Genomic DNA, 12,732 nt, shown 5'->3' with positions numbered 1-12,732 from the left:
TCACCAGAGTGGGTCTCCACTCACCTCTTGGCTGGTCACACTGTTGGTACTCGGGACTTGCCAGGTGGACAGAGGAGAGAGTTCTCAGCTCTCTCCCGCAGCTCGGGAGCAGTCTTCCAGACACCTGGTTACAGCGTGTGCTCAGCCCTGACTGTGGGTGTGACCTTGGCCTCTGTCTCCAGTCCCCTAGGCCTCAGTTTTCCCATCTACAAAATGGGCGAGTACAGACCCGTGGTTGTCCAAGTGGCCTTGGCGCTCCGGCAGTCTCGGGGTTTCTTCGGGCCTCCCTGGCGGTCATTTGTGGTTTGTTTGCTGGGTCTTTGGAGTTGTTGGGACTTTGGGGGTCACTGGTCCACTGCCCCCTCTGCTTTAGAGATGGGGAAACCAGAGATCCCAGAGGCCCGGAGCCTTGCCCAAGGTTGCACAGTGAGCTGGCAGCAGGCCCTGGAGGTGAAACTCCTGCCAGTTGCCAGCTCCTGCGTGACCTTTGTGGTCAGGGGGTCACAGTCACTGGTCATTAGTGTGAGTCAGAGCCTGAAGAAGGTTCCCAGGGGCTGCCGCAGTAGCTGGGGTGCAGGGATCCTGTTTTATGGGGTATTATTCCAAACAGGAAGGCTACTGGGCTGGTCTGGAACACCTTTTTGGTCTGTAGAGTGACTCTTGTGTAATGAGACTGGACTTGTGGCTTCAGAACCAGGAAATGTTCGTTCCCCCCCGCCGCCCGTGGCTCACTTTGTGCCTTTTGGGTCCTGAGACCCTCGCCAACGCCTCTGTTGGCACTATGGCCCAGTCAACTGAGAACTTCCTGAAAAAGCCAACAGGATGACAACTTCTGGAAAAGTGATCATCACCCGCCTGCACTGGCTGCCCATCTTAGACTCAGCTTTGCAAACATTTCCAGCTATCTCTTTGTGCTGCAGTGTGTGGTAATGAACAGCTCACAAAACCTCGGGTCGGGCCTGCACCTGGTTATTACCATGGTGGGCTGCAGCTTTTGTTTTGTGACCTTGGTTGCTACAATACCTGCAAGCTGAAATGAGGAATCGAAAAATTGCCAGCTTCAATTAGACGGGCAGACTGCTTTCCCAAGGCTGCCTCCGCCACTCCATCCATTAACGGTAAACAGGCACCAAAGAGGCCCTAATTCTCTCTAATTGCCCACTCGTGAAGCAAAGAGGTGAAATTCCAGGAAGAGGCATATGTAAACATCCTCTGTAACCTGCCCAAGTAAAATTAGAGGGCTGATGGGGGCCTGCGAGAGAGAGAGAGAGAGAGAGAGAGAGAGAGAGAGAGAGAGAGAGAGAGAGGACATGATTTCAAAAGATGTCCCAATTACCTCTCCTGTTTTCATAAATGGGTCCGTCATGTCTGGGGCCCCAGCCTCACAAAGGCACAGGAAATTAGCTCTGCGAAGAGCTTGCATTTGTCCAGGGAAGTTGTAAGGGGGTGGTATTTACTCAACAGGTAGGAATTATGAGATCTGAGGCAAGACTGATTATTTGTTAATGACAGGCTCTATTTCTTGAGACCAACATTTTAATAAAAATCATCCTTTTAGGTCTTTTTCTGTTTGAAACAGCCATAAGTTATTTATACCAAAGACATGCCAGATCAATTAGGTGCTGTTTGCCTCCAGAAAAGAGTAACTTTTAAAATCCTAAGATGCAGAACTGGGGTTTTCTAATCCCATTAAGCTGTGGAGGATGGTTTTGGAGTGTTCACCAACGCTTTCTGCGTGGGTCATGAGCTCACTGCACGCACTTATGAGGTCTTTGATCAAATGCTTGTGGCAATTACTCCTCTGGACTCTATAAGGAGGCCTCGTGTTTTTCTTTGGTTCCAGGCAGTGACTCATCTCTGCAGCTTTTCTGACATTTGTTAAGATTCTAGCCCAGCACTGCGTTATTAACACATCACGGCAAGCCCAGAGCTGGCACACGCAGCTTTTAAACCAAGGCACGAATTTGCCGGGACTTCACTGTAGCAGAGCAGCCCGGGGTCTGCACACAGAGTTAATTAAGGACAGTCAGGGACTCTGAGGGTTCATGGGGTCCCTGGAGCAGAAGCAGGAAAAAACCCAGATGCTCCTTCCTGCTTCTGATTTCCCCGCTCCTATTAAAAACACAAAAAAGAACAAAGCAAAAACAGCAAAACAAAGCCCTCGGCTCTGATTCCTGCGGGAAATGGCAGTGCCTTTGGTCTCGCTGTGTGTTCTTGGCCTGAGTCTCGTTGCCACCTTAAGGCGTGGTGATGGTGAGAGGCCACTCCAGCCACGCGCAGTCTCGGAGGGAGGGTGGGAAACGGTCTCGAGTGCTGGTCAGTAGATAATGGGTGGTCTGGCAGCCTTTAGGTAACCGAAGCCTACCCCTCAGTCACCCATGCACTGATCACTGCTTCCCTAACACTTATTTTAAGACTTCTTGTTTCTTGGTTATCAAATTAACCAGTTATGGCAAAACAGGGTTTATGAAGGGCCAGGCCAGGGAAGTAGAGTTTAGGAGGATTTGGAGGCAAGAAGTGTACCCTGTGCCCTGGCTGGGTCTTGGAAATCCTGGTTGGAGACATGACTGACTGGGAGTAGAGAGGCAGAGGCAACAGGGGTGGCCCAGATGGCAGGGGTGGCTTGGAAAGATCCCTGAGAGGCCTGGGGACAGGTGGTCTTGGGAGTCCCTGAAGACCTGCAGGGGGGCAGGCAGCTGGAGTCAGGTATCTCCCGAAACCGTTTTTTTTTTTTGAGACAGCGTCGTGCTCTGTCGTCTAGGCTGGAGGGTGGTGGCGCGATCTTGCCTCACTGTAACCTCCGCCTCCCGCGTTCAAGCGATTCTCCTGTCTCAGCCTCCCGGGTAGCTGAGACTACAGGCGCGCACCACTACGCCCAGCTAGTTTTTAGTAGAGATGGGGTTTCACCATGTTGGTCAGGCTGATCTCGAACTCCTGACTTCAGGTGATCCACCCGCCTCGGCCTCCCAAAGCACTGGGATGACAGGCGTGAGCCACCCCCCTGGGGCCGGGACCTATGGTCTGTGGTTTCTGCCTTCCCCAGTTTCCCCACATCCCTCTCATGGCCTTTCTGTTTCCTGGGTGGCTTTGTGGTGGCGTCCCATGGTCTCCCCCTGGCTTCCTATCTCCACCTGTGCCTAACCCAGGAAACAGTACCTATAGAGGGTGTTTTCTTTTTTTTTTGAGACAGAGTCTCGCTCTGTTGCCCAGGCTGGAGTGCAGTGGCCGGATCTCAGCTCACTGCAAGCTCCGCCTCCCGGGTTCGCGCCATTCTCCTGCCTCAGCCTCCCGAACAGCTGGGACTACAGGCGCCCGCCACCTCACCCGGCTAGTTTTTTGTATTTTTTAGTAGAGACAGGGTTTCACTGTGTTAGCCAGGATGGTCTCGATCTCCTGACCTCGTGATCCGCCCGTCTCGGCCTCCCAAAGTGCTGGGATTACAGGCTTGAGCCATCGGGCCCGGCCCTAGAGGGTGTTTTCAAACAGAACTTGGCCCTGTCCTCCTCCTGGCTCAACCCCTGGCTGCCCCATCACCCAGCTTGCCGCGCTGGTGGGATCTCAGCCGTCTCAGACTACCTTTCTATGACACCTCCTCACCTTAAGTAGACTCTGAACAGATTTTAAGAGCTATTCATTCAACACATTTTTTAAATGAATAAACTGCTTTTTTTTTTTTCTGTGTGGTTTTCAGTTTACAGAAACACTGGTGGGAAAGTACAGAGAATTCGCAGACCCTGTCCCCACCATCTCCCCTCTCACTCACGCGTTGCCTCCGTGTGGTGTGGTCTGTTTGTTCCAATCGATGGAATAACTGATACGTGATTAACTAAAGGCCTTGGTTCATATCATTAGGGCTCACTCTAGCACACATCCTGTGGGTCTTGACAAATGTGTCATGATACGTGTCTGACATTGCTGAAGTCAGCTTTTCTTAAAGCTTAAAAGGTTTGGGAGTATTCTGAACCACGTTTGGCCCAGCCTGCTGCCCGATTAAAAAAGAAAAAGCAAAACAACAACAACGAAAAACAAGTTAAAACATAAGGCAAATCTTGACACTGAAGACTCAATGTGCCTGGCCATGGTGCTTCCCAGTGCCCACCGCAATGTGAACAAAATTGCCGCAGTGGAGTTGTCTGTCCAGGCGTACGATGTGTGTGCCGTGGTTTTGGGAAACCCTGCCCGTTAATAGCCCTGCAGCCCTCTGTGGGCTGCCCTCCTGGCTATACCCCGCTTCTCTGGTCTCCTCCAGGGCCTGCCATCCTGCTAACCAACCTGGGCACCTTGCTTCTTCCAGAGCACAGGTTCATGCCCTGTCTTCAGGGCCTGGGTCACTCCCCTTTCTCATCTATGCAGTGCCCTAAGCCTTTGGGTCCCACAGAGCACGACTTAGGTCCATGGACGGCACCAACCCAAGTCTGTTCCATATTTCCACTTCTGCCCCTTCTGCTCCATAGGCAGCTGGTGGGTGAGGGGAGTGAGGAGAGAAATGCATGGCTTCTCCAATTCCACACTTGCTGGAGGTTGGGGAGTCCCTGCTCCAGGCCACCCCTGCCCCTGCACCCCGAGCTGTTGTCCTTATCCACCCTCCTCCTCCTCGCCAGCCTGAGTGAGGTTCCATTCTGTGACCTAATGCCTTCTCCTTACAGCCGAAGCCATCACCTGGATTCCTACGTGGGAAGGGACCTCGGACGTGGGACCCCAGCCCCCCTCCAGCTCGAAATCGTAAGTGGCTGGAGTGTAAAGAGCACACACATGTGGCCTTGCTGCTGAGGGTGGGGCCTGCCTCCTGGAGCACACTGCCAGGCGGACCGCGTGGAGGGGCTGGCGGGCACTGGCCGGGGGGTCTGTGCACGGGGAGGTGGGTGCCCATCGAGTCAAGCCAAGTGCAGACTTGGGGGCTCCTGTTTTCTAAGACGGGAACCCCCAGCCTCCTTGTGTTGTCTCTGTGGCAAAGGAATTCTATAGGCGGCTTCAAATGTCGGACCCCAAAAGAATTTCTTCTTTTTCACTCTTCTAAATGAATGGCTCTTTCATTATTGAGTCTCCCTTTGGCTCTTGTGCCGCAGGGCAGACTAGGATGGAAGTGCTCTGTGAGCTGGGGGCCTTCAAAGGGCCAAGGAGAAAACGCAGGCCGAGGGACCAGCCTTCCAAATGGGCTTCGAGCTCCAATGACCTCCGCTCACCCCCTCGAAATGTCTGGAAAACATAATGGGCAGATTTTCTGTCTTCAAAGTTTCCGGCTAAACCTCTTCAAGTTCTTTTATTGTTTGGGACTGAGACACTCAGCCATGGTAATGGGTAGTTTCTTTTGTATTTGCCTTGAAAGGCCAAAATATTTTTATATTGCCACAGACAAAGCCACCTATTTAAAAATGAACTCCATGTCCGTCGTTTCCCACCAGGAGACTATGTACCATGTGTGTGTCTCTATGTATTCTGGGGTCTTGAAACAGGTTTCTCATGGGGATGGTCATTCACCACGATCCAGAGGGGCAGAACGGGAGGTGCTTGCCCTGCCCAGGGGGCCTGGGGAACGTGGGCCCTCATCTCAGATCTGCCCCCAGTATGTCTAGGATGTGAGCCCCAGAAGGATCTGGGAGTAAACTGAACATTCACTGTGTCTCTGCTCTGCATCCGCCATTCGTGTGTGTTTCCGGACTGTGGGCTGTGTGTCCCTTGGTGGGTGACTCCGTGAGAAGAAGCAGGAATGCCAAAGATACTGTGAATGTTCTGGGTTTTGTTGTTGGTGTCGGGAGGTTGTTTCACTGGTATCTATGGCATTATATAGTAAATGACTGGAGGAATGAATGAGTGAAGCAAGAAGGAAAGAATAAACAAGTAAACAGGTAAAGAAGTCAGCAAGCCAGGATGAGAGTGTGTGTACACAAGACCGTGGTTCATCCGCTTTGATGCCTAGGCAATCAATATATAAATAGAAAAAACCCGTTGAATCACTAAGTAATAGGGCAACACACAAAGCAATATCAGGTGATCATAGACTAAGGGATATGTGTAATTCAAATATATGCCTCTGACATTTGACAATGAAAAAGAACCTAAATAAAAGAAAGAATGGATGCATGAGTAGTGAAGTACAGAATGAGATATAGATTTTGAGGCCTGTCAAAATGAAAGGATGCAAGTTAGGGAACAAGTGATCAAAAGGGAGAAGGGAAGGATTTTTTTAAAAAGCCAAAACAACGAATAAAAGATAGAAAGTTAAAAAAAAAAAAACTAGAGGATGAGTAACTCTATAATGAGGACCATGTCAGACTATTGTAAGCTATACATTAGGACGAATACAAATAGTATATGCTCCTGGCATAGAAAAATAAAGAAACCACAGAGAAAGAGTTCAAAGAATAGCAAAGAAAGAAAGAGGATCCAGTGGGTGAAATATGACAGTGTACTTTTACCAAAAGTTATCTAAGCCTGAGCACTTGAAGTCTGCACAGAAATAAATCAATGACAAAAGAAAGAAAAAAGCCAAAAAGTCTATATTGCATGTGTGGATGAATGAATGAGCAGTGAGAATGCAGTGCCAGGCGACACGGTGTCGTGCGGGGTTTTGAGTCATCCAGTCCTGGGCACTGAGGTCTGTTAGATGAAAGGATATGAGAAAGATAATGTTGATAAATAAAGAAATAGGAAAAAATGTAACAAATGTTAAGTACAGAAATACATTAATGGGTGATAAATACAGATGTAAAAGAAGGCAATGTGATAGGTGGTGGCAAAAGATCATCACAAATTAAGGGCTATGGCTGGTCCACTTGTAGAAAACCACAGGCTATCCATTAAATAATAAACATCTAAGTGAACAAGTCAGTGAGTATCTAAACAGATAAGGATGAGGTGAATGAGAAGACGTGGCCCCATGGGTCCTTCTGATGAGGGTGTTGGGGTCCCCCCTGGGCACCCCAGCTGCATGAGAATGAAGGACAGGAGGTATGGAAAGCTGTGACAGAAGAGAGAAAGGAACAGTAAAAAGAAATAACAGCCAAACGGATACATGGGTAAATCCACGAGAAAAGTTAGGCTAGGACTTGTCATAAGGGCACCTGATTCTACCAATAGAGGAATAAATGTCAAACAGAAAGACAGAAAGCAGGAAAGAAGGATGCTATGAATGCAGGAAGGAAGGAATGAGTGAGACATGGAACCGCACGGCCAAGGATGGGCGTTTGCGGGTGGCTTTATGATGTGTACAGCCACTCCATGGCACTGAGCTCCGAAGACAGAGTGCAAGAGAGAACGAGTGAGAGAGTGAGAGAGAGAGAGAAACAATAAAAAACGGGAAGAAATGTGAAAAGGGAGAAAGGAGGAGAGGTAATATATTAAGAAATAAATACATGCATGCAGATTTAAGACAGAGCCATGCTAGAACAGGAATGAAAGGCTGTGTGAACCAAGCAGGCCGCTTAATTGGCATTGGTGCTGCTGGTATGGTCTGCCACCTACTCAGCTAAGGGACGGCTCAAAGCATACACATGGGAGGGAGGAGTGGGGCCACAGAGAGAGGGCCCATTAGTTGCAGATTATGATGTATCCAGTTAGATGCACCTGCTGTCTAGAAGTGTAAAAATAAGTATTTACATAGAAAGAAAGACTGAATGGATGCATGGCGAATGCATGAATGAATGAATGACAGAGAAGATTCGCATTGACCGATGAGGAGGGCGTTTTAGACAAGGGTGAGGGTCATTGATCCTGGGTGCAGCTCTCCAAAAGAATGACAGAAAGAAAGAGGGAGTGGTGGAAAGAAACAATACGGTGGGAAAAAATGAAAATGGAATAAAAGGAAGTGAAAGAGATAATAAATAAGTAGATTGAACAAGTTGATCAAAGGGGGCTGGTTTAGCACAAGCCATCCGCATTAATTCAAATCTGTGGCTCTGAAGTTTGTTTTCAAAATTACCACAAGTGAAAGACTGAATGAAAGAATAGATGCATGCATTCCATAGGAACGCAAGAAAAGGAGCAGGGAATGGAGAAATTGGAAGAATGAGAGAGGGAGAGATGTAAGAAAAGAAAAAACTGAAGTAGGCATATGAACGAAAAGGCACTTCCTGGACAAGCACTGAAATATAATGAGACAATTTTATCCATTAAATATAATAAGTAGTAAACATTGAGGTTAATCAATAAAAGCACAAATACCTGAATAGAGGAGTGACTGTCTGAATGAATGAGAATGGATGATTTTCCCTATCCTCTGCACTCAAGGCCCAAAAGAAAGAAAAGAGAAACCAAGAGAGGAGAGAATATGGAAATGTATGATAGGATGTGTATAAGCAATACAAACATATTGAATGAATAAATAAAGACATAAATATGTGGGAGAGCGGACCCTGCAAGGACAAAAACAGGAGAGAAGGCAGCAAGAATTATGACTAATTCAAAACTGGGTTCCTAAGATAGTTAAATAAATCCTGCACCAAATCCCCAGGGAGAGGAATTAACGAACAAAAGACAGCCCCACGCGGACCGGTGTGCAGAAGGCTCCGGGAACCGCAGATTATAGTTAATCCAATTCTGTGCACCTGAGGTCCATAAATAAAAGAACAAATATTGAAATGAAAGAATGACAGAAAGAATGAATGGACACATGAACGACTGAATTAGAAATGGAAATGCCTGGCACAGCCAGGAAGGAGCTGCCCATGGGATTCTCCTTCATCTCACTCCGGGCACCTGGGGTCCATAAGCATGAAAAGAGGCAAGAAGAGAAGTGTCAGGGAGTCACAGATAGAGATAAGGAAAGGCAAAAATGAAACTAAATGAAAGCGAAAGGGAAAATAAAGAAAAACCAATAAAAAAGAGAACGAATATGTGGGTGTATCTGTAAGAGCAGGATCTGTTAGGATTAGTCATAAGGCTGTCGGTAATCCTGAAGATGGATGAGATAATCCAGGCCCAGGTTCCCGGGGGAGGGAAACTGGAGAAAATATAAAAAGAAGTGAAAAAGGAAAAAGGAAAGGTAATAAACAAACAACCAAAGTGATAAATGGATAGTTAAGGGAGGTTGTCTGAACAGGGATTATAATTAGTTTACATACGTACTCCTTAAATAGATAAATACATTACACCTTTCAAAGAATAAATGAAAAATAGAGACACATACCTGGCTCCAAAACAAGGCTGTATCTTCTGCCACTGTAATAAAATAGATGCAATTGAGGTTCATAAATAAAAGAATAAATACTTAAACGTAGAAGGTGACTAAATGCGGGGAAGAAAGATTGCAAGTAAATACATGGGCCAAAGATGTTTGTTTTGCCCGTGGGGTTTTAATTAACACAATTAATAAGGAAAACAAATACCCGAAATAAGAAAGACGGACAAATGAGTGAGTGGATGACAGAGTGAACGGTGCTTGATGAAGGAGCAGTAGTGCTTCAGAGACCAGCCTGAAGGTGATGACCGGGAGCCCCGATTCATTTGATTCTGTGCTCCTGACTTTATAAGAACCAGAGGATGGCTGGGAATGGTGGCTCATGCCTGTAATCCCAGCACTCTGGGAGGCCGAGGTGGGCGGATCATGAGGTCAGGAGTTTGAGACCAGCCAGTTTGAGATCAGCCTGGTCAACGTGGTGAAATTCTGTCTCTACTAAGAAAATACAAAAATTACAGGCGTGGTGGCACGCGCCTGTAATCCCAGCTACTCGGGAGGCTGAGGGAGGAGAACTGCTTGAACCCGGGAGGTGGAGGTTGTGGTGAGCCAAGATTGCACCACTGCACTCCGGCCTGGGCTACAGAGCAAGACTCTCTCAGATTTTTAAAAAAAAGAAGAAGAAGAAAGAACCAGAGAAATATAAGGAAGGGTGAGAGAAAGAAAGAAAGATACAATTTGGGAGGCAATGAATAAAGAATAAAACAACAGTCAATAAATAGGACTTGTGAATGGAGGCCTTTAGGCCAAAGGTTATGATTAATTTCAAACTATGTTACTGACGTCCATAAACAAAGGACTCAGGTCTAAATGAATGAATGAATGACTAGAAGAAAGGGTGGTAGGAAGGTAGGAAGAAAGGAAGGAGGGAAAAAGGGAAGAGAGGAAGGAACATTCTTTCCAGTTCTGTGTTCTAGACAGTGGAATGAAGTGGTCCCCAAGGAGGGTGGCTGTTGGCATGTCATGTGCTTGTCACATGCACTTGCCCTGGCTCAGGAAGACCCTGGTCTTGGGATGCTGTTGCTCTATCTTGGCTGTGTGGGACATTTCACTGCATCGGTCTCTTCCTCAGTTTCCCCATCTGTAAACTGCGAGTGGCACCAGCTGCCTACTTGGGTTGACCTTACGTGTCCCTGTTGACGGTACCACATCTATGGCCTGGATAGGCAGGAAGGGCTTGGACCCTGGGCCCCGCATGAAGGTTGCATGAACAAGTGGTGTGAAGCCTGGTGGGTAGCTTGGCCCTTCCCTGGGCATGGGTCACCTGTGCAGGAGGTTTTGCCCGCCAGGGGGCAGCAGAGGGTCAGGGAGCAATAGGCCCTGGGTGGAGCATGGGCCCCGCCTGCTGTGTGCCACCCTGGGTGTGGCGCCTACTCACATCCAGGGGTTGGTGCAGGGAAAGGCCAGAAGGTGGCCAGGGGCACCTGAGAAGGGGGGACCCAGGAGCCCTGGGCAAGCCACCAGAAACCTTGTTCTTGCAACTCTCTGCAGTGTGCTCAGGCCACCCTCTGGCCTGGTCTTCCATGGGGCAGGGCATCCAAGCTTCTCAACTCAGGGTTCCCTGGGCAGCAGGTGCACCTCAGCACCCCTGGGGTTGCAGAAGTGGTCTGGGGACCCTGGCTCCCTTGACATGCCATCCCTAGAGCCTGCTTCAAGGCCTCTCTGTCTTCTCAGCTGTTTCACGATGTGTTTTGTAACTTGGTGGGATCGCGTTTCACTGTGTTGAGGTTGTCTCTTCTCTGACTCACCCTCCGGGGGACTGCAGGGGCAAATCTGGAGAGTTGCTCTTGCTGAAAGTCGTCCCCCAGGGCCTCCCAGGTTCTGTTGAGTCTCTTTTCTCTGTAGTGGAGGAAATGTGCGTAGTTCTGTGTTGTGTGCATGTGTTTGTCTGTAAAAGCAAGGACCACAAGTCTCCCTTGTTGACCTCTCAATTCCCATTTGGGACATTTAAAAACACTGGATTCTTAACAAGTGCCTGGAGCAGTAGGAGCACAGCTTGGATGGACTCAGGACAATGGCAGGGAGCACGTGGGAGGCAGGGGAGTGGGGTGGGGCCAGGTGGTCTGGAGCGGTGGGGGTGGCGTCATGCTCAGTGTGACTCTGTAGACACTGGGTGGGATGAGGGGGTGTGGGTGCAGGCATGGACGGGGCTGTTGCTCTAGCGTGATGCTTGAGGTCTGAGCTGATGGCGGCAAAGTGGGGTGCTCAGGAATCAAAGCTATGGGGTTATAGACAGGATATGAAGGAGGGAGGGAAGCAAGAAGAAGGAAGTGGTTCTCACGCTTCTATCTCCGGCCGAGTGGATGACAACAGCATTTAGAAGGCGGAGGACATGGAGTTCATGTGTCAGGAGCCACCTTCCGAGCCTCCAGTACCACGTGTCAGGGCCACATGAGCTGGGCCTCGTGGGCCTGATGTGGTGCTGGGGCCTCAGGGGTCTGCTCTTCTCCTCTTTCAGAATCTGGGGCTCCAGGCTCTGCCTTGACTGGACTGAGGTCTGGGGGTGCACTTATTATCCCTGGGGACACCTGCTGAAGCTTCTCCTTGACAAGCCAAGTGTCGCTGTTGGATGAGGATGGGGCGGGAGGGGCTCAGGGCAGAAGAAGACCAGGAGGGTCTTTCAAAAGAACTCATGTACGGCTGTTAAAAAAAGTCAGCAGAGGCTCAGGAAGACTTAAAGTGTGCAGAAGGCGGGGAAGAGAGGGCCCATTGCATGCACCAAGAGAAACTGGAAGGTACAGATGACTTTGGCTGCTAGGAGAGCCTTATCCCAACATCTAGGGGCTGCCCTGATGGGTCACAGTGAGTCGAACTGAGCCAATGGGAGAAGCTCTGGGGGTGGGTGGTACCCTGGAGGGTAGGTGGGTTTGGGTTGCATGAATTCTCTGTGTCCTTTTGGAAATGCGGAGACCATGAGGGGGCATCAGGGCTCTTAGGGTCTTTGACCCTTAAGAGTTTTGCATCTGGAATTGAAAGGGTCTTTAGTTCTGGGATGCTGAGATTCGGGATAGGGTTCCTAATGGCACAAAAGCCAGGGATAAAATGTCTTTCACGTGCTCCCCACCCGGTTCTTTCTGAACCAGGCCCACTAGGTCCGAGTTGTGATCCTAGTGCTCCTGTCTGGTCAGGGCCTATCTTTATGTGTTCGTTCAACTTTTAAAAACGAGAACAAATTCTGTCTCTTGACATTGTCATTTGCATGCGCCCCACACACAAATCCTTTCCTGGTGACACCAGGAGCCACAACTCTCCTCGGCCTCCTCCTGTGACTCCCAGCTCCCTCCTTGGGAAGCTTGGCCTCAGGGCCTCTGGGACAGACAGGCCACGAGTCCCCCTGCGTCCCGTTGTGTTCCTAATGTAAATGGTGTGGATGACATTTGACCTAGAGCAGTGGGAAACGCATCCACCACTCAACATTCTGACATGTCACCCATTTTACGTTCTTACGGGCCTATTTTTTTAAAAAAGAGTGTCTTTTTTTTTTTTTTTTTTTGAGACGGAGTCTTGCTCTGTTGCCCAGGCTGGAGTGCAGTGGCCGGATCTCAGCTCGCTGCAAGTTC

At 49.0% G+C, this 12,732-nt stretch overlaps 1 protein-coding gene across 8 annotated transcripts in view; it reads left to right on the top strand.

Annotated features, from left to right (window-relative positions):
- Positions 1-12,732, top strand: part of LOC117071380 — a 35,978-nt gene that overhangs the window by 15,602 nt on the left and 7,644 nt on the right. For 7 of the 8 annotated variants that reach the window (XR_004432274.1, XM_033191313.1, XM_033191306.1 and 4 more), the window contains one exon: positions 4,647-4,722. Coding sequence is in view for 7 of the 8 variants with exons in the window: in XM_033191313.1 (XP_033047204.1) it covers positions 4,647-4,722 (76 nt within the window). In the remaining variant the exon portion in view is untranslated. Of the gene's footprint in view, positions 1-4,646; positions 4,723-5,066; positions 8,968-12,732 lie in introns of those variants that run through there. The other variant, XM_033191311.1, reaches the window with a different exon arrangement.

The sequence above is a fragment of the Trachypithecus francoisi genome, unplaced genomic scaffold (genome assembly GCF_009764315.1).
Source record: "Trachypithecus francoisi isolate TF-2019V2 unplaced genomic scaffold, Tfra_2.0 Lachesis_group3, whole genome shotgun sequence".
NCBI classification, from domain to species: Eukaryota; Metazoa; Chordata; class Mammalia; order Primates; family Cercopithecidae; genus Trachypithecus; species Trachypithecus francoisi.
The sequence above is the reverse complement of the archived record's forward strand: the minus strand, read 5'-3'. Positions and strand labels throughout refer to the sequence as shown.